This window comes from Mytilus galloprovincialis, chromosome 3 (genome assembly GCF_965363235.1).
Source record: "Mytilus galloprovincialis chromosome 3, xbMytGall1.hap1.1, whole genome shotgun sequence".
In the NCBI taxonomy this organism is placed as follows: domain Eukaryota; kingdom Metazoa; phylum Mollusca; class Bivalvia; order Mytilida; family Mytilidae; genus Mytilus; species Mytilus galloprovincialis.
Window position 1 is genome coordinate 54,138,874 of NC_134840.1, and position 22,793 is coordinate 54,161,666.

At 31.4% G+C, this 22,793-nt stretch overlaps 1 protein-coding gene and 1 long non-coding RNA gene across 4 annotated transcripts; one reads left to right on the forward strand and one right to left on the reverse strand.

Moving 5' to 3' along the window:
• Positions 1–2,723: 2,723 nt before the first annotated feature.
• On the reverse strand, positions 2,724–22,646 carry LOC143068323 (DNA repair protein RAD51 homolog 1). Of its 3 annotated transcripts, none has more exons than XM_076242271.1 (10): positions 22,437–22,646; positions 16,690–16,805; positions 14,567–14,704; positions 13,857–13,974; positions 9,456–9,547; positions 8,426–8,520; positions 7,326–7,439; positions 6,762–6,891; positions 3,936–4,060; positions 2,724–3,566 (listed from the first exon to the last, which is right to left on the reverse strand). In XM_076242271.1, exons 2-10 carry the CDS (start codon positions 16,777–16,779, stop codon positions 3,443–3,445), a joined length of 1,026 nt encoding a protein of 341 aa, XP_076098386.1. In that variant the 5' UTR covers positions 16,780–16,805; positions 22,437–22,646; the 3' UTR covers positions 2,724–3,442. The 3 variants fall into 3 exon arrangements, with proteins under 3 accessions (XP_076098386.1, XP_076098387.1, XP_076098385.1); XM_076242272.1 differs by having other exon boundaries at positions 22,395–22,646; XM_076242270.1 differs by having other exon boundaries at positions 22,562–22,635.
• On the forward strand, positions 4,667–6,592 carry LOC143068324 (uncharacterized). The gene is made up of 2 exons (XR_012976152.1): positions 4,667–5,200; positions 5,691–6,592. It is a non-coding gene; the product is annotated as an uncharacterized LOC143068324 (long non-coding RNA).
• Positions 22,647–22,793: the final 147 nt, after the last annotated feature.

The window sequence follows — 22,793 nt, forward strand, 5'->3', positions numbered from 1 at the left end:
GAAATAAAACATTCATACAATTGAAACCATTTGTGTTAAATGGATAGACAAAGTCCTGTTCTAGTTAAAGGAACATAGAAATACTCTTAAGGATTCTTGGGAGTATCATCCCTCCTTCAAATTAGACTTAATTACTTCAAGATTTAAAATCATGATTTTCATTTTATTTCATAATTGATACCAAGCAATGGTTATGTGTGTGAATGTAAACTTATATATATATATATATATCAACAATGGAACCTCTTATATAGAAATTCCCTCCATTTAGATGTTTGAATTGAAACAGTATAAACAGTTGCATCATAAAATACCCGTCTTTCTCATATTGAAATTGCCGCAAGTATTCATCAGAAGCCGAAATGAAGCCTACATTCACAAAACCCCAACACAGTAAAAGTTTGTCTAGTCGAATTACGATCTTTCCCTTGTCGTGACAGATTCTGATGTATCGGATAAGAATCGTAACAGTGTACTGTTTCCTGGACGTTGTCCTCTAAAACGTGCATGATGTGAAGGAACTTGTCATTGCTGTTTTTTTGCCGATTAAGCTTTTTTGAATCAACACGTGACATGCTATTGAAAACAAATTTGAAAGGCAGTAGCATGCTTCACGACAGAAACATCGATGTATAAGCAATACACAAAACACAAACATGATGTACAACAAGAAACTGGAACAACTGAATGAAAATCTAAAAATCCCTCAATTTAGATGTTTGATTTGGAACAATATAAACAGTTGCATCATGAAATATCCTTCTTTTTCATATTGAAATTGTCGCAGGTATTCATCAGAAGCCTACATTCACCTGACCCCAAAACAGTAAAAGTTTATAGAAATTTGTTCCAAATATATTCAGCTAGAATATGACATGAACGATTACCGTAATTCTGGTGGTTGAAGGTCCCATATCTCAGGAATAGAAATAAGAACTCTTCAAAGTCAAGATTGTTTTCAAAATTGGCTTTAAACTGTTTAAAACTTGTGTTAGTATGACATAGAAACTGCTGAGAAATGCATTGACATTTCCACTTATTTTTATACATGTCTTTATAATTTTCATTAGTCTGGAAGCTCCCAGCGATGACAAAGCGACACACTAACTTCGGTTAAGGCAATGATGCAACTGCATTTCTAGATCTTTTACCTTGAAAAATTACCTCATTAAAACTATATGAAAATCTGTTTGAGAACATTATATTAACACTATTTATTGTTCCTTAAATAAAAGGGAAAGATTTAGATTAAATAAACTACCTATTTATTCAGATTGTTGCCTCATTTCCATTAATCATATTCTCTTCTTTTGGTTTGCAAATGATAAATACATTTCGTCTTAAATGATGTAGAACGTCAAAAGAATACATCCCAATGTCTGGAGAGATTTTTTTTTCTGAATTAGGAGTTTGTTTCAGAAAGAATTTCTCAATGTAAAAAAGTACCTCATTGTACTTCATTTATGATAAAATGTGGCTTTGAAATAGTACAAATGTTTCATTTGCCCTGTCCAATCTAAATTTTCTTTGTCAAGTTTTCCTGTAATTTTTATGATATATTGTGTCTTTGCAAAGGTGTCATGATACATGTATATAGCTTTTCTTACACAACTAATGACATTATTTTCAAAATGGTTGTTTTACCCCGAAATCATTATTATATAAATAACTTATTACTGAAAACAATATATTTTCAATAACACAAAAGTAGCCTGGTTAAATGAATTTCAAAGAATACTGGGATTCTAGTGACCAGTCTTTATCCCCCTGCTGCATGATGTGACCACTTTTTCCTAATGAAAACATTTTAGTGTCCGTCAAAATGAAGAACATCAATTAAAGGTGCTTTCCCTTTGACAATTAGATAGTAAAACATATGCTTATAAACACAGTATCTGTGATAGATTTATAAACATTTGAGAAATCAGTGTAGATCACAATTCAAATTTAACTCTTTCCATGCTGCATTGATTTTCAGAAAATGCAATTCTTTTATTTGAAAAATATGCAAATATCCTATTCCTTTGCTGCTTATGCTTTTTGTATGACAAAAAAGCTAAGATAGGTGATCATCGGGCAGGTTCTTTGAGTGATGAGTTGGAGGTAGGTGTGAGGAATGTTCCCCCAAAGTAGGTTCTCTGGTGCAGTAAGAGTCAATTTTAATAATTTTTTGTCCTATTCCTTGACCTGGAAGACCCAGGAATGCTAGATGTATCTCACTGCACCCCAGTGAACACCTAACCCTGAAAAATGCTCAGGTCTGATTTTAAATGACTGGGTATGGCTGTCTACAAATAGTAATTTCAACCAAAAAGCGTGAAATGATAAATAAATTTTTGTGCAATTTCATGGCCGTCAGTTTTTATAGGTGTAGGAAGTCGTAGTCCCCAGAGAGAACCATCAACCTTTTGTAGGAAAACTGACAATCCTAGTCAATTAAGACAGGTGTTTATGAGGGATTCAATCTCACATTCTCAGTTTTGACAAACTAGTTCGACTACTTAGACCACCCTGCCATCAAGGCCCCCTTATTTTGAGGGAAAATACATAAATTTTGAGACCCATATCATAGTGGACTTCTTAAAAATATGGAGAGCCATTGGAACCAAAAAAACAACCCTGTATTTTTGGCAAGACAGTGATACGACAGGCCCTGCATGGTAAGGTTTAATAAATAACTATACATAATTGGTAACTGATCTATAAAATGACAAGGAAGACAATTTTTGTCTTTTCACATTTATTAAAACAATTATATATTTTTATGTTTAGAAGAACATGTCATAAGGTTTTTCACAATAAAGCTATTCAAATATAATTCTAAAATATCTAAATGACTTTTTATAGCTAATCTATATGATAAATTATGATTTAATTCATTTAGGATTTACAAGTGATTAAATTATAAATAGCCTTTTCACAACCTAGACCTGCAAAGTGTTAAAATGAAATCTATAAATCCTGGATGAGAATGTTTTAATACCTTGTAAATTACTCTTGTAACATTAGGGTTATCAAATACATCAGAAATTTTATCAGATAGATTGAAGAAGGAAAAACATTTACAGATAGATGGAAGAAGGAAAAACATTTATGGATTAATGGCACTATCAACAGCAATATACATTATCCTTACTTCACAATAGTTAGAATCAACTACAATAGAAAACTTCAGTCTATAATGAAAACTAAATTTTATGTATAACAGTTCATCGAAGTATTCATGACAATATGTTTGAACATCTCACTAAATAATTTTACTGATTTGTTCAACACATCTTATAGCATGATACAATAGCATTCAATCTTGCAACAATCAAGTCATGATGCCCAATCTTACAAAACAGCTCTTTTCCAACTGGTAAATAGTGATAACATCACTTCGGCACTATGATCTAGTTTGGCACAGACAATTTCTTTATTTCTCCCGTTTATATGCCTCTCAGTCTTTTGCATCTCCAACACCGTCAGGGTTAATTGCAAACATTGCTTCACCTTCAGGTAAGCAGGGTGAGTCATAGATTTTACATATTCTGGTTTCTCCTCTACCTTTCCTCAAATATAATCTGAAAGTAACAAAACAAAAACTTTTTAAAACATCTTTTCCTTTTTGGTACAATTTCAAAATCAGGTATAATATTCTTTAGCTACTTGGATATTCAAACATACACATATCTATTTCTATAGTTGTACTAATGCATTCAGGTAAATTATAACAGTATCTAGTTTAAATAAATATTTTGATGTTCTAATTTTTCAATACTTCGGTTTAACCATGTCAAAACAACCCTTGAATCATTAAGATATACATTTATAACTAAATAACAACACATAATGATATCACAAGACTGATACTGTACATAACTTAATGATATAAGAAATATATAAATAAATGCAACATGGGTCTAAATATAAAGCCATGCTGTAAATCCTACCTTGTTGTAGAAGCATGGGCAATGATATTTCCTCCAATAGGTTTCTTTGGATCTGCAGCGAACATTGCAGCTGCTCCATCTACCTGTGCTACAACCTGATTGGTGATTACCACTGCTACTCCATACTGAAAGAAATATTGAGATATGTATAATGTCCTGCTAACTTTCTGGAATTTTATACTTATTGCACTATTATCATATAGATTATCATTAATATGAGAAGAGATAAAGGGTCATACTTTGAATACCTCAGTATGTTCTATATATTTATTGCAACTGGTTAGTTCTAAATTTATGAGGATTTTAAAAATTTGATGAAATCAACATTGATCTGTGGAGACAGTTTGACTCATGTGACACAATAATTTTAATTTTGTCAAACAAGAAATGCACATCTCTAAAATTGTGCCAAGCTGAGTACATTTTCATCATATCTCAGAAATCTAGACACGAAATATTATCAAAGAGCTGTGTACATTTTCATCACAATCTGAAGCAGTATGTAACAGAACTGGTATTACAAAAGTAGTTAATGATCAATGTTAGATAACTCTAGACCTGAACGCAGTATGTAACAGAACTGGTATTACAAAAGTTGTAAATGATCAATGTTAGATAACTCTAGACCTCAACATAAGCAGACTGTAGGTGAAACAGTGCTAGAAATGATTGTGAATGGACTGATTACTAAGAGAAAACATAAGGGTCTGGAATTGTTTTTCTAAGAGTTCTAAGGCCACACCAATTTAATTTATTGTTCTACGGATTTTTGGACTCTAAAATTTGGGGCGAGCGAGCGATTTGAAAATTTTAATAAAAAAATATTTAATTTGCAAATTTTTGAGCCGAAGCTTGAAAAGTAAAGGCGAGCGATTATAATTTTTTTTTGTAAACATAAAATAGTAAGTTTTGACAATATTAAAGCTTGATTTATCACTTGTACTTTGACATTTCTTTAATTTCTGAAGTATTTTTTCCCTGTTCACCAAGAAATAATTAAATCTGGTCTATGTATGTGTGACTGACAATGAGACAATTCTCCATCCAAGTCATAATCAGTTTGGGGACAACCCCTTTATGTTATAAATATCCCTTTTACATGTTTTATGAGGGATCAATATAAGTTATAATAGATTTGTTTGTACAAAAGGGCTCATATTTTCTCAAAGAACTATATATCTATCTGGTATTAAATGGTCAAAACATGTCCAAGAATTTTGTAATATTCCTGGACTTTAACCATGTTAACACATTTACTTTAACATGTAGAGAGTCTTATAACAACAACACTTTAGGGACTGCTGCAGAAAATTTATTGATCGACATGTTTCGGTGCCTAGGGCACCGTCATCAGGATAAAAACAATACATAAAATCATGTTGAAGTAAAAAATCGGGTTGTTAAAATTTAAACGTCACAGTGTCACAATGGTAAGTAACGTTATTAATAGCAACGTACTGAAAGTGAAAGTGAAAGTTCATTGTAAGTATGTAAATCAAATATAAAAAGAAATTAAAAATAAAATGTTTTTGTTTTGAAAATGTTTGTTAAAATTATTCTGCCAACATGTGTTTGTCCTCTTGCATCGTGGAAAGAATAATACAATTAGTTGTCAGGCTGTGCATGTATAGGCTGTATAGGTTGTGTGGTCTGAATGTTCTGTTAAATTTCTTCCCCAAAATAGACGACATTTTATCAGCAATTCCGTACCATTTCGACTGGCTTCCCTTGGCCAGAGGTACTGCTCTTTAACAGTTTAATATTATTCAAAATAAGTGGACCCCTCTTTTAGAAAAAGTTGTTTAAAATATGATGTAACTCTTCTCTTTTTGAGTAAAAAATTCTAAGTTTTCAAAGTATTTGTATAGAAGAACTATACAAATTCTTGGTATTTCTATTTTCTTTTCTACATCAGTAAAATGACCCCTTGTCTGAGGGAGGGTTGTTCTCAACCTGATAATATAAACAAACACAGGTCAAAGTACGGCCTTTTACACAGGGCTTTGATACAGACCAAACAGCAGGCTATAAAGGATCCCAAAATTATTAGCGTACACAATTCGAACAGGAAAACCAACGATCTAATTTATATATCATGTATATCCAAACGGGAAAATACCAATGAACAACATCAACAAACGAAAACTGCTGAACGACAGGCCCCTCAATCAATCAGGACAGGTGAATAAACATGCAGCGGCTATGGATAGTTTTGTTTTGCCAGCATACAATATAACTGCAGTTGAAGGCAAATCCTTCAGAAGTTCTTTGTACTTTATTCTAACAACGAATATTTTTTGATAGGGAATATAAGTAAGGGGGAAAGTAACCAATATTTTGTTCTTTACAGGTTTTCGCTGTTATAAATTTATATCGGAGCACTCCCGCTTTGGATAAATAGGTTTTATGCTGAAACAAATATTCTCACAGATATTTACAAAGTGGGGTGGGGTGCTTTTATGTTTAAAATCGTTATATACAGGTTAGACTGTGATTTTAAAAACAAATGTTGATATCTTTTTATAATATTTACAAAAAAAACGGTGCGGGAAATTGACATGATTACATTTCCGGATGCGGGAAGCGGGAATATAAAAAAAATAAAAAAATTCTGTTTTGAAAAAAATAGGTGCGGGCGGGTCCGTCGAACAAGGAATCAAATTGGTGTGGCCTAATCATCAGATTGAAACAAATAATTAATTACGTAATACATGTAATTCTTTATTTAAAAGAATATTGAATTTTACATTCTTTTTTCTATCATGCAGAAAAATTGTATCAGACAAGTTATCTGGTTAAAATCTTCTCTACAACACTGACACTTACCTCATCAGCTAATCTCAACAACATTCTCAGAAATCTGGCTAAATGCATTTGTCTAGCTGATAATTCTCCTCGACCTGAATAATCTGTTCTGTAGAGAGAGGTAGCACTGTCTACTATCAACAAAGCATACCTGTAATCGTATATACATATTGATTGTTATTATATACTAACAAATGTAAAGAAAGATCTTCCACAAAAATTAGAATTTTACTGGAAAAAGGTAAAATCATTCCATTCTTCTTACATCTTTTAACTGTTATTATCTGCAATTTGTTGATTAAATTATCAAATATTTGAGAGCCATTATTTTTCTTCACTGTGTTCTATCGTCCATCCACAAGCATTTGCCTACATAGTATAGCTTATTATGTTGTTTTTCAAATGGTTCTAAAAGACTGGAGAAAAATTGCAACACAGCAGAACTACAATCCAACCACAAGAACAGCTGTAAGGTGATAGAATGGGGAGAAAACTAGACATAAAAATAACAAGCCAAGAGAAAAATGTGTTAGTTTTTGCACGTTTTTTTAAATTAAGTGCAGTCATGTTTTTTATTAACCTTACCTAGATTCTGACATCATTGCAGCAGCCTGTACCAACAGCTGGGTTTGGTGATCACTATTGTAGGCTCTAGCATAAGCTACATTGTCTAAAACATCACTTCCAGATAAACCATACCTAAAAGTACAATCATCAACTATTAAAATATCTATAAACTAAATACGTATATATGGTGATAGGGAATGGCAGGTACTCAAATTAATTGTGAGGTCACCCTTATTATTTTTTGTTTGATGTTGCCTACCCATGCCTTGCAGGGTAGGTAGAGTGTTTTATTTTTGCCAACATTAGAAGTTACATGTTTTAGACAAGAAAAAAATGTTAGGGCAGAAAAAAAATAAAATTGAACCAATTTGTCATATTTTTTTTCAGGTAGGCTGCTTTTTAGGTTGGTAGGTAATGGAACATCAGTCAGATAATCTAAATTAAAAAAAATAATTGCCCTTAGTGGTGTCAGACATTATCCTTACAATTTTGTAAGAATGATAAATAAAACAAAAAAAATATATTATAGGTGTTGGGGTCATAAAAAGTACCTCCAATGCTTCAAAAACATGTTAACCCCACCACATTTTTGTGTCTGTCCCAAGTCAGGAGCCTCTGGCCTTTGTAAGTCTTGTATGATTTTTAATTTTAGTTTCTTGTGTATAATTTGGAGTTTAGTATGATGTCCATTATCATTGAACTAGTATACATATTTGTTTGGGGGATGAAGGACATCCCCGGGTGTAGGAGTTCCTCCCTGTATTGCTGTATTGAAGACCCAATGTTGGCCTTCTGCAGTTGTCTGTTCTATGATCGGGTTGTTGTCTCTTTGACACACATTCCCCATTTCCATTCTCAATTTTATTTAAATTCTGAAACAACCATGAGCTGAGAATCTTGATGAAAACCCTTATTAGGCATTTTATCTGAAAAAGTTAACATTATAATGAACAAGTGTATTCAGTTTCAATTTGAGGAAAACACTAAGTACAAAACCACAACCCAATACTGAAACTTGAAAAGTAAAGGACAGATAGGTGGAACAGAAAACATAATACCTCATTCTATTGTTGGTGCATTATAAACTGAGACTTTTTACCACTAGGTCTACACCTTACCTTTCAGCAACAGCTAACAGTCTTTCTGGTCTAAATGTTCCCTCAGAATCAATGTATAAAGCTTTTCCTTCACCTCCACCCATATCTATAGGAAGCTACAATGAAAATGAAATACTGTGGATTCATTTATTTTCGTGGATATCAATTTTTCGTGGATTGAGAAAAACTTACATTTTCGTGGATATTTGATTTCGTGGTTTTGCCAATGTCTGCAAACAAAGCCTACAGAAAATTTGGTTATTCTTTAAACATCTAAAGTCATGGTTAGCCTGTACCCACGAAACACACAAAAATTGTTATTCAACGAATTATAATGAAACAACAGTATAACAGTCTTGCCAAATTTGAAACTCCCATATCCCTACTGCTAGTTATTTGTTAATACAATAGTCTTACTCTAAAACTCACTTTAAATAATATTATTTATAATAAATATCATATATCAACTACATAGAGAAAAGATGTAAATTTGACTTAAACAGAATCAGTAGTTTTAGATTAAGAGTGGATTTTACACAGGAATTCTCAGCTCTTGATTCCTGCCAAGAACTTAGCCATCATCTGAGAATATACAACTACTAGGTACAAATGTAGCAAGTAAATTATGAAATTGTAAGATTGACAGTACCAATAAAACAATCATAGCTTTTCAAAAAGCATGCCTATTCTCAGCAACTACAAATATTTGTAATTGCCTAAATCTCAAGCATTTGATATAGTTTAAGAGAATGCTTCAAGAATTGGAATGATAGCAGAAAATTTCAAAATAAACTTCTCTAATCATCATCTTAACATAAAAACATCGCATATTCTAAAAATAGAAAATGACAAATATATACTAAACTCTTCGGTACTTTTAAAAATTCTGATGTTCAAAATCTTAAGTCTAATAAAAACTCCAAACTCATTAAAAAGAAAGGGAAAAACAGTTGTGAAATGACTCTCATCAAGACTGATTTCATACATACATTTCTAGAAGAAAAAAATTAGACTTATCTTATACACAACCTTTTTCTTAAAATATTCTCACCTGACAGGTAACTGCCAATGTGTGGGTCAGCTGTGTTTTACCTGTCCTAAACTCTCCAAATATTTCTGTAATTGACCCAGTCTCTATGCCACCTAGAAAAACAAAAGAACTTTATTCTGTAACATTTGTAAATTATAATCACTTTATACACTGTATAATTAATCTATTCTTGATTTGGATTCAGCTACTTGAAATTAGCATATATTTAAGAAATAATTCATGGAAGCCATAGATTGTTGGAAATTTACACATGGCCTGGGCCGTGATATTCGAATTTTATCCTGAGCGTTAGCGAGGGATAAAATTAACGAATATCACGGCCCAGGCCATGTGTAAATTTCCAACAATCTATGGCTTCCATGAATTATTTCGATTCTAATAGGACAAATACGGTCATTAAAAAACTGAAGCAAGGGTGGGTATGCTGTGTGTGTGGCTGTTCTTTTTAAATATGTAGCTTGCGTAGGTTATTTCGTGAATAACTGCTAGAAAAAAACTTTTTAATTCTTTAAATTCGCAAACCCAACATTTGTCATGTTTTTCTCGTAAGCTTCCGTCACAAATCAAAAGTTGACATTTTGTAACTAAGGAGCCACCATGTTGACTTGCTGAAATGAGTAAATATGCGAATAATGCAATAGAATAGAAAATAAAACAAAACCTACCTCAAAAATCAGTTTTAATACAATATCATACGAATTCCGATGGTTCACGTAACAGAAAACTTTCAACTTTAGCGGTTTCATTTGTATGACGTCATGTTTTGAAATGACTTAAATGCGCCAAAAAGATTAATAGACTTTCGCGGAATTTTATTTTATTTTTATTTTGTTGTTTTCCCCGAGCTCTTGTGCATTACTTCTTTTTATTATGCATATGAATAAGAATAAAAGTTATTTCGTCTTTTTTTAATTGCACTTTTTAAAACAATAAAATCGTCAAAGGGTCTGCAAATAGGTTCCAATACATGTAGATTTACGTGGGAAGTATATTGTAACAGCCATTATTATGTATATCTCTGAGTCTGCGCTAAGTATATTTTATCGAGAATTTTATCACAGTGTTGTTTACAAAGCTAAAGAAGCACGTCATATTAGAATAATTAATTAATCTATTCTTGATTTGGATTCAGCTACTTTGAAATTAGCATATAATTTTATCATCAGCTAGGATGAAAAAGGTACAATTCTCAACTTATTCACATATAAACAAGACTTGAAAAGCCCAATAAATTGACCTGTATTACTCTACAGGCCAAATATAGCTGGCATAATCATTATAATAAATTTCTTATTTGACTAAAACTAATTTGATACTAATTGCAGACCCCAAGAAAAATAAAGACATACAACTGCTTTCATATGTACATGCAATACATACAATGATGATATCAACAAAGTTGATTCATTATTCATAATAACTGAGAATTTGATGTAAACACTGATAAATGAACCAAGAAAATGAGGTCCATGTTAGGCAAGTCTTAATATAGTATTCCTACTCAGGGCTTTCCCTTGAAATTGAAGTACTGTGGATTCATTTTTATTCGTGGTATACCAATTTTCGTGGGTTTCGTGGGTCACAGCGAACCACGAATTTAAGAATTCAACGAAGAATAATCCCGATAAATGTGTATGGAGTCGGATGTTTATTTCCGGTTATGTTATGCAGTTCTAGTATAGTGTTGACTAGCGATAAACATTGAAACATAACACTTGTTTTTTTATTGAAAGAAGATACAAGCAGTTTAATTAATAAATCAATAATAAATATATCGAATATCAGTGATAATTTACTTTTTAAAATTGATTAAAACTGTTCATGGAAAATAACTGCAAGTTGTTAATTACCGTGTCATAGTTTGGTTTAGTAGTGATTGAAAATCAATAGGATTAAGTACGGGGATATTGCCCGTAGGTAATATTGTTTATGACAGGAACATTTATTTTCACACCTTTTACTTATATGACTGTTTATTATATCGTGATTAGGGAAATGAGCTTTCAATCATTAAGTTTTTATTGCCTTATAGAATTCCGACAAGCATTTATAAATTGTAAAACAAACAAATAATTAGTTGTCTTTGTCCATTATTGTAATAGAAATTTTCAATGAACACTTTAACCTAAAATGACCAAGCGAGGATTTTGACAATTCAAAACTTTTTCAATGAATTCCTTCTTTTTTTTTTTTGTTTTATTATTGATTAAACCAAAGAGGTTATATGATCTCCTAAATCAAAAACAAATCAACGAATTATGTATCTGAATTTATTTTTTTTTTGTTATCAGCGATCCACGAATTTACGTATACCACGAAACGTCTTTTTTCACTATCCACGAAAATTGATACCCACGAAAATAAATGAATCCACAGTAGTAGGCTAATTTATAATTATAGGTGTCTGTAACATGGCGAAGCCGGAAGCCTGTACAGCTTGGTGCTTTACGGCAGGGGGTCTGGGGGCCGCTCAAGGCCCCCCAGAAGCTCTGGCATAAATAGAGCAAAATCCTGCATTCTCGCAATCTCCTGGCACTTAAGGATGTATTCTTCTGACTTTTCAGTCTCGTTCAGTCTCGTTGAAATCTCGTTCTTGAATTATTTCCAAAACATGCGATACAAGTGGAAAATATCAATGAATTTTTAAAATATTATAATCAAACACAAATCTGTGAAAAAAATGTGTATTTACAATGAACAGTTTTTGAGTAATCTAGTTTTCAAATTTTACGACCAATCAAGTCAGTTTTTTTAGCCAAAATTTTGAGAAAATGGGTGAGGGATACAAAAAATGATTTTACAAGAATCATGAACATCCCATATCATTTTGGTCTTTTCAAATTTCTTAGATATGTATTTCTTCAATCATTTATAACAAAAAAGTTGAAATAATATGCATTTTGTTCTTAAAACTGAGAAAAATCACAAAAGTACAAAATTGACAGTATGGTAAATTTTACACAAAAAAGCGTCAAAATATGATAAAACTTTCTTATATTAACACCTACCTATAGTTTTTGTAAGTAAAATTTATTCAAATTGGTCCACTTCATCTTTATAGAAAGTATGAAAAAAAGTTTAATTGTAGAACTGTGATCTTTTTCATGTAAATAGCCCCAAAATAGGTAAAAATCGATGAAAAATGGGAAAATCATCAAAATTGGACATTTTCAAAGGGCCGTAGCAAAAAAAGAAGTGCATCACCATATGATTTTTTCTTCACCAATTATTTTGTTACAGTCTTATAAACCCAAAAATCAGGGTTAAGAAAAAAAGTTTAATTCTAGAAATTTTTGGCTCCTCAGAGGTGTACATCCTTAATTTCATCTTTCAAATGACCATTTTTTTAGTTTGAAATTAAAGAAGAAAAAAAAAATCTCAAAGAAATTTCATTTTTTTTTTATTTGATGGTTTGTTTTTTATTTTCTTCACCTTATGCTTAAATTTCATTTACTTTTAAAGGAGTTTTTTATATAACCGATTTGTTAGAAATCTTGATAGATTTATTTTGCATAACTACATGCATTTGTAAACAAATGACCCCCTTTTAAATTCTCCAAAGACTGTTATGCGTATTTAAATCATACAACTATTTCTCAAGCATTGACAGAAAATTGATATATCCTCTGATTTTCCCTTTTTTGTAAACTGTTCAATAAGTCGGATACATAAATCATTTGGAGATGTTATTTATTTGTGGTCAAGTTTTTGACCTTGATTCTCAGAACACCACGTGGGCTTTGAAAAATTAACTTCAAAAGATACTGTTTTCCAGATTCTGAACAACATGATCTACTACACTTTCTTTTATTCGACTGATATTATTCCATAACATAAAATTGTCATCCTATCTGATTGTCTTCATGTTCTAAAAGCAAAAAACAACGAGTTAATGACCATCTCTATTGTTATCTTTCAATGACCACTGGAATGTGGTGTTATCTTTGAAAAGAAACGATACATTCTGACTTTAAATAGACAACCAATCAGTGACCTGAATTCATGTGAACTATATTTAGCCCAAGGTAAACACTGACTTTTTATCTTTGTTTATCGTGACCGCGACTTTGAAACAATACGTCTCTCGGCTGCCTGTAAACATTTGAAATTTTTTTCTTTTTAAATTAATTTTTGTCAGTGAAGTAGGCGGCACTTGAAGCCACCGTCTTCTGGCTAATTTGGAAAGCCCTGCCTACTAAACATAGTAATTGTCACAGAAACTGAGCCAAGGGGGAAAAAGTTGATCACTGGATCATAAAGAGGTTAAGCGACTCCTCTCATAATCTGTACAATGTACAATGATGATATATAACAAATACAGAAGACAAGTCACCTTTTCTCACCGTAAGCTGGAGTTATATCAATACAAAAACTTGTATGATATTGTTATTGTCAATTTACCTTGCAATAATTTATCCAACTCTTTAGAACCAGTTGTGATTTGAATAATTTCTGATCTTTTCTGATGAAATTCTGTTGCTGTTGTGAAACCCATAGGTACCAGTTTAGCAGCTTCTGCCTGAAAAAATGTTTATTAATATCAGTTTTATTTGTTATTTGTATCATAGCCAATAGCATATATTCATTTAACATATTCAGACTAAAAAATATAGCATATTCAGAACAAATTTCAACTAAATTAAGTTAATGCATTTGGTACTCATCTATTCATCTAGGAACCAATTATAATGATTATATGAATTTACTCATCTTTCTATCTATCTGTCCTGATGGTCCAAGGAATTTGATTGTTAAAGTTTACCTCAGAGATAAAAGAACTGATTCGTTTTAATCTAATTAAGAAACTCCAGAACTATGAGTATTACTGAATCATGTGTGACTTCAAGTAAAGGAACAATAAAACATGAAATACTGAGAAGATGGTATTGACACAAATATTTTGGGGCTGGGAACATAAATATTTTTTTGGCAATGACTTCTCTGAGAACATCACAGTTCTGTTTTGAACTGGCCACATTTTTACCTCAAATAACAAGACTATACAATTTTTACATTAACAAAATGTATAAGTAAAATTAACATAATTTGTAATGATTGGAGCATTTTACTATCTGCACATGAATTGTTGCAATTTCAGAGTAAAAACCCACCAATATCTTATCAGCTTTAGCTTCACTGATTCCTTTGATAACTAAGAGACTCTTCTTTGGTGCATATGCCACTGCCTCTACTGTGAAGTAACCAGCTTCTTCTAGTTTCTTTATATCTGATGCACCAATACCATTTGCCTGTTATTAAAATACAAATATATTTGCACATATTGAATCAGTAGATTGGTATTGCATTTGTGAACTTTTAACTTGATAGCTGTTGACATGTATTAGTACCATCATGTATTAGTACTGTAAGCTTAAACTTCAAATTAAAGCATTATTTGAAAAGTATACATCTTTAAAACATCTGTCAGATTTACATTTTGTCTTGACTGTCCAAACTACATTCAGTGTTCTCCCCAGGATTTTTGGATAGCGCTGTGGTAAGCGCATAATTTTCTCAGTAACTTTGTCGCAGTGCGCGGTTTGTTTGTAATTGATTTGTTATGTGTTTATCTTATATTATGCTATTGATGTTTTCTGGTAATGATGTCCTCATCATGCTCATGAATGGAAGTTACCCCTTTGTTTGTTAATGTTATTGTCTGGATATAGAAGAAGAGTCTTTTTTCTCCATTGTAAATTCATATAATCCTCATATTATCTGTGTATAAAACCGAAGGAGAAGTCTGTATACCAGACTGCCTATGTGAAGAATTCTTAGCACTAACAGGTGATGTTTCAGAACATGAAGAACCAACAATAAAGTCATTGTCAGCTTCTGTGTTTGGTTTTGTAACCCGCTGTAGCAGTGTACTGTTAACCTTAAGACGTTTGACAGGAATTGACATTTTTTAGCATTATGATTTCTCATTTTTCTGATTAACGTTTTATTTCTCAAGTCGTATCAGCATGATCAACTTGGGGTTTGTTTTTCTAATCAAATCCTCTCAATTGTTTTCAAATGGTAAAATTCATTACTGTAGAATTGCTGATTAAACAGTTATTAGTTCGAATAGGTGATATTTAATACTTCAAAGACTTGCTGATTTTCGGGGTTCTTATGGATAGTAAACCCGGCATATTGTAACAAACCACTGTGTTTAATCGTTTTTAAAATCATTGTTTGTTCAAAGTTCGTAAAACAAGTTTGTGACAGTCGTCTTGAAATGCAGTCAATTTATTTCATCTCATTTCATTTACCAATTGTTCAGACGTTTCGGCCATTGGCCTTCTTCAGTTATTTATTATTCCTCTAAACTACATGGCTGACATTTCTTTTTTCAAACATTGAAAAGATGTTATAGATAAATGTCCTTGGAAACATCATGACGTCATAATACTCTAACGTCATAATAACATGACGTCACAATACTTTTGTATGAATGAAAGTTAAATTATATAAGTTTTGATCAATTAAAGTCATTCCTTTTTAACGTTAATTCCAAATGGTCTAATTGTATTTAATTTTTGCATCCATTGTGCCTCAATATATCTCCTGTAATTTGCGGATTTATCGTAAATCTGTTGCAGAACCTGAACTGTGATGTCCTCTTTACAATGATCCTCTTGGTTAAAATGTTCTGCCACAGCTGTATCTCTATCATGTCTGATATCTGCTAGATGCTTTTTTATTCTTTCGTTGAGTGATCTTTCTGTTTCTCCAACATAGACATAGTGGTTACATTTTTCACAGTGAAGTCCATAAATAAGGTTCAATTTCATTTCATTTATATATGCCTCTATATATTCTTTTATTTAAAAAAAATAGATGTCAATGTTGAAATCTTTGTTTATTTTGATCGTTCAAAGTCGCCATCTTGTAAAATTTATTAGACTGGTCCCGCGGAGTTACTTAATACAACGGAAATAATTCATTTAGAAATAGTAAACCAGTCGATCACATGATCCGAAGTGAAAAATAAGCGGGATATTTAAAAAAATATTACGAAAAAATATAGCGACATGCTTGCGTTGGATAGCACAGCGGTCAGTGCAATATAATAGCGGGAAATTTTGATAACGCAGAAAAGCGCAGCACTAAAACAGCCTGGGGAGAACACTGACATTTTCTTAATTCAATATGAACAAACTGTAATTAGGGTACATTACAATGTTCAATGTGACAGTGTAGGTTAAAAAGTGTACTTGCCCAAATATTTTTACTTAATAGTGCATACCTCTAATTGCTTTAAGGGCAATGGTCCAAAGGTTTCTTCAGTTTCTTCTGCTTGTGCTGAGGCTTGTTGACGAGATTGTTGCATTGCCATGTTAAACGTAAAGACTGATAAAGATCCTGTTCAAAAGGACAAAGCTATTTTATATAATTAATCAATATAAAGTAAAACATTCATAAAGTTTATAGAACGAAATTCATAACAGTGTGGTCGACAGTAAAACGTTTATTAGTAATTGTACTGAAAAGTTTACCTTTAACTTGTTTGTCGTGGGCGATGATTTTATGCTCACTCAGTCTATCGGAGGCCTTCAAGTGGGGATTTAAATAATCATTTGTTACAAATTCTGATACATAAAATGAAACTTTCTTTTCACAAATCATTTAAGGAATTTATTTTAAATAATTGTTATACCATCACTTACAACAGTTTCACTTTTAAGAATATTAATGTCCAGAGCTGATATCAATAAATAATAATAAAAAAAAAAGTTTATTCATGGTAAAAAAAAACAAAAAAACTTTTAAGTTAATAGGGACCCGCGTTATTTCAGAAAATATCTTATTGATTAAGAGAACAAAAACTTCTACGTTGTGATCATTTAAGGGCATACGATACAGTTTTGAACCTGTATTTACAAGTTGATGAAAATTTGCATATAGGCTATTTTTTACCTGATTAAATCAAATATGTAATAAAAAATAAACCTTCATGTGCTACTTTTTGAGTAAAGTAAGGTCGAAATTTTGTATATTTGCTCAAAATTCAGATTTGTGTCCGTATTTTCTTTTTCGAAAGAAAGACATAACTTTTTTGTTTTAAAAGATAAACACAAAATGGTTTTTGTAAAATAATTGGTAATTTCTGCATTTTATAAGTATCATTAAAAATTATGCAATTTTTATTCCGAAATAACTCTATATTTATCAAATGTTCATGAATAGAGGAAAAAACGTCATTTTTTGCTGCATGTTTATCAAAATTAAAAAAATTGCGCTATTTACAGTTTTATAGAATTTGGGTCACATAATCTCCTTGCAAAATGAAACAAATTGCTGTTTTAAAAAATAGGGGTCCATGCACTCGTTTTCAAATTAAATCAGTTTGAATGATAAAAATCAGTCTAAAAATGCATCTTTTCCCGATATGTCAGAGTTTGACGTCGCGAAAATAACATTTTACGTTAGCAACGTCATTACCTTCACTGTAACTGTATCGTATGCCCTTAAGAGTGGCCTTGTATTTATTCAATGCTAACCATGTGGGCTTTGTTTTTTTTATATACCATAAATCGATTCGTTCATTCATATATTTGTCAGTTTGCCTTGGCTCTTCAAGTCCAACACACAACTTCTCACGAAATTGGTATTTTTCTTACAAAAATTACATCCATGTGATGTACATGGATGTATTCTTTTCATGGAGAATGAATGTTGCACCTTATTTTATTTGTTATCGTGTTTTTTTTTTTGTGTGTATCATTGACGTATAAGACAACCTGAATCTTCTTTATTCAAATTTAAAACATACGAGATGGCAATTATGACACAAAATAACTAAATTAAACTTACAGCAGAAGAAAGATAATGAACATCGCTTTTATAGTCTTCTAAATATCGAAGACGCGTGGTCTTTTTAAAAATGATGTAAATTTATAAAGGAAACAACAAACAAAATAGTTCGAATATTTATATTGGAAAAAGTAACGGTGTGTAAATCATAACAATTATTTTATTTCAATGAAAATCCAACTGTTGAATTTTTTCCGCTGCGAGCAAATTTTTAATTTTGGTCGCATTTTGAAAATCAATAAATCTTGTATTCTTGTTGGAAGCTGCACTGTGTAGTTTATACCCGGTTTTTTTTTCAATGCATGGGTAGGCATTATATTCGTGATTATTTTTGCCCGAGCGATATCGAAAAACTATTATAAAAAGTGTCCTAGTTCAGTGAAAATGTACGTCATACTTATTTCCTAAACAAATAAATAAACAAACATTAATTAACATACAACACTACCAAAGGCCAGAGACTCCTTACTTGTATGATTTTGTAAAAAAATGCATCTTTTTAAAACAGTCGAAAACAAAATTGTCTGTCCAATGGAAAAGTCGAAGCCCAAAAAAAGATGAACAGTGCATTATAGAAACATAGAAGCTGGTTGCAAAAGTTGACGACAAGATCTATTTTATAACTTGAGTATGGCCTAATACTATTAACCTGAAATAAATATATTTATAGCAATTCCCTTGATACGAAAGATCTACATGTTGCCTTGGGCTTTTTTTTTCTTTTTTTTTTTGCTCTTTGGTTGGGTTTTTGTCTCAATGACAATTCAATTTTCATTCTTATCATAGATATAACTGCATGTTAAAATAAGAATATGAAGTGTGATAGACAATCAGACACATTCTTTCCAGGGACCAACAGGCGTTATCAAGCTATAGGTCCCCGTATGGCCTTCGACCATTAGCAAAATACACACTTTATAGAATGAAAGCTCCAAGAGGTCTTGGGATGAAAAAAACAAACATAAAAGATGAGCGAGAAAAAAAATAGGGATACCGCATGGAAATTGGAAAATGGTCCGCAACATTAATTTAGGCAACTCACTTAGTTGAAATTAAAGACCTGGCGAATTTTAGCCTTTTGCAATGGATGTGATGTATGTTTTAAAAAAATCATGGTTTGTTTGGACATTTTTATAAATCAAGCTTGTTTTTAAATTATTTGCAAGTAAGTTTTAAGTCATGAACAAATAATCACTCACAGAAAGACGTCAAATCCATCAACAAAAGAAAAAAATTAATAGACGACCGACAACGCACAGAATATCATGTATGTGTTCCGGACCAAATGAGTATTTGGACCATACGCATATATCATGACCATAAGGGTATACTAATATGGTCCAACCATACACGTATGGTCCAAATACTCATAAGGACCGGAACATATTTTATTTACGATCACAAATGCACGAAGACGTCCATTTCTATGTAAATTGGGTCGATTTTTTTTATATAGATAAGATGAATGCGTTTCTGTTGCCAAGTGTTTTTCACAAGTATAAGAGCAGTATAGCAGAACGGTTTAAGTTTCCTATATACACCAAATGATACATTTTGCCAATACAATAACGTAAATGCATGCAAATTTCACAAGGTTTAATCCAAATAGCTTTCTTACTATCCAATAACTTAAATAAGTACGAAAAAGGCAGGGCAGAAGTATATTTTGTCTTTATGTTTCGTATTTGCACAACTTTTGAAAGTGGATTATGCATTCGTTCTAAAATAAAATTAGACCAGATAAAAGTTAAAAGATTACATAACTCGATAATCGAAATTGTTAAATCCGAAAAAGATAATCAATCAATACATGCATTCAGTAAGTCATTCTTTGGTCTGAAAGAACATGGCTTTGCGATATCTTATTATGAAAATTGATTGTCGAAACATAACAAAAACACCAGTAAAGGACGTTTAATTAATCAATATAAATCAAAACACAAATTCCAGATTAGTATTTCGAATTATTTTATATAGGCGTTGAGAACCTTTGGTGACCCCACGGTTTAAATGTTTATATTAAGGACGTCGTGAGCAATGGGCGTTATAGACGATCGTTCACCTAATCTGTCCCAGTCAATGGGATATTAAAGTGCGCCAATCAATGTCCATAGCCACACTGTTATGAATTCGATACTACATGTTATAGTGATGGGAAATCAGACAAAAAACCATTGCCAATAATGGCATATAATCAAAAATAATATAAACTAGATCATGTAGATAGAATTTAAATTGAATTCTAACAAAGATTTAAAATATAAATGTGGGCATTTCACTTCTATCAATACAATTCGCTAAAACAATTCTTTTTTTTTATTTCCAATTAAATATCCATGAAATTGATATTTGCTGATTATGGACTCTTTTAAGACCTACAATAACAACAATATTTTAAGAGGGTTACACAGTTACATGTAGCTATAAAACTAATCTCCATGAGGCCCTCATCATAGAAAAGCATACACAAAAATGCACACATATACATGGCATACATTAGTATAAAAGTCAAGTATGATGATAATGTTCAATACAACTTGATAAAAAAAATTGTATTGAAAAAAAAAAAAAAAATGGTGAAATTATCATAAAGTTTCATATAAATCTTAAAAGAAATGCGAGATTGCTTTCAATGCAATTTTTCAATATAAATTAAATTTCAAACAGACTTAATTCCTGTTAAAAAATTACTGGCACTGAAAATATAGTATTTTGTATTTTAAAAAATTCAACTTTTTTATGAAAACAGCTGATACCAGATTTGATGTCATGGGTACTCCTTTGATTACCCTTACATGCCTTAGTCCAATTGTTATCGTTCCGTCAAAGTGTTTGATTGTAGGTGACATTATTTGACGCCATTTGTTGGGCATAAAATATACACATGTCATGAACAGTACATTGAACATGTACGCTGGCCTTAAAACTTTCCCAACTGCACAGGTAAGTCTGTACACAGAGTAGTTTTTGAGGTGAAAATACTGCCATATTTGTCCATTTGTTATGATAACCCTTAAGAAAGCCTTGAAAACTAAAAAGTAGATGACTGTTTCATGTTTTGCCCAGACAGACAATGTCTGGTAAAAATATAAATGTCTGGAATATATGACCATTTTGGCAGCCATGGGTTAAATCTGTACATAAGAATAAACACAGGTGTTTGAAAAATGTCAAGCAATGACAAGTTATTTAAAAGAAATAGTAATACTATTTTGTCCGTGACCTCCAGATATTTTCTTTATCGTTCCGTCAAAGTGTTTTCTGCTCAGCCTCTAGTCATTGAAATGTAGTCTTAGATTACTCTTACAAAACAGCTGTTGGACATTAGATTAATCTTCCGGTACCTCGAATGACCGAATAACACTGTCATTATCCGAATAACACTTGAAATTTTAATATTAGCATATATACATTGATTATTAAATAATTATATATTATCGATGTATTTTATAACTTACAAATGATTTTCTGAAAGCAGATAAGTTCATAAAAAACTTTTAAAATTTAGTGTGTACATCGAACATGGTGGCCACGGAAATCACAATGGCCGCCATGTACGATGTACACACTAAATCTAAAATGATCTTTTTGAACTGTTTTGCTTCCTGCAAATCATTTTTAAGTTATAAAATACAGTGATAATATATTATTATTTAATGATCAATGTTTAAAAGTCACAAATATGTGCTAATATTAAAATTTCAAGTGTTATTCGGTCATTACAAGTGTTATTCGGATAATAACAGTGTTATTCGGTCATTCGTGTTACCCTTAATCTTCGACTAATTGAAAAATTATGTAGCTCTGACCAATAACAAAGTATTATTATTAATGTGTTTTCAAAAAGAGAAGAAATATTCCATCATAAATTCACGCAGTTACATTTATTAATAAACATTGTGACAAGGGAGATAAATCTATTAGTTGTTGTACTGACCAATATTTTTTGTTATAGTGGATTTCCCTATTAATTAAGAGATGGTTACTTATTTCTAAAAATATTATATGGGATTATGCACCATATCATGCATATGTATTAGTCCTATAAGACTCTGAAGGTTCATATCATCTGCATTCAAAGTTAAAAAAAATAAAATAGCCTTGCCGAACGTCATAATTATTTGGACTAATTTTTACCCCGTTGTTGATGGGATTTCAAACACCTGTGGTGCCACTCACTGAAAAATAACTGACTGCAGTCTGTACACTCAATGCACAACGCTTCTTCTTGTCTAACAAATCTTTAAATTCAAATGTAATCTCTTATAAGAGTTCTAAGTTTAATTCTCTGTGTTTTGTTTAACCTATTAAGTCATTTGTAAAAGTTTTCCACCAATGTTTACAAATCCAAAAATCAGACGTCCCGCCACAATAATACGTCACTTCCTCTTTCTTTATAACTAAATACCAAAACATACAGTATAGATCAAAACGGCTGATAGATTTATCTCCCTTGTCACAATATTTTATTAAAACCAAGGATTTGTAAAGTGTCTTAATACTATACAAATCCTTCTTAAAACTGAGTAAATAAAC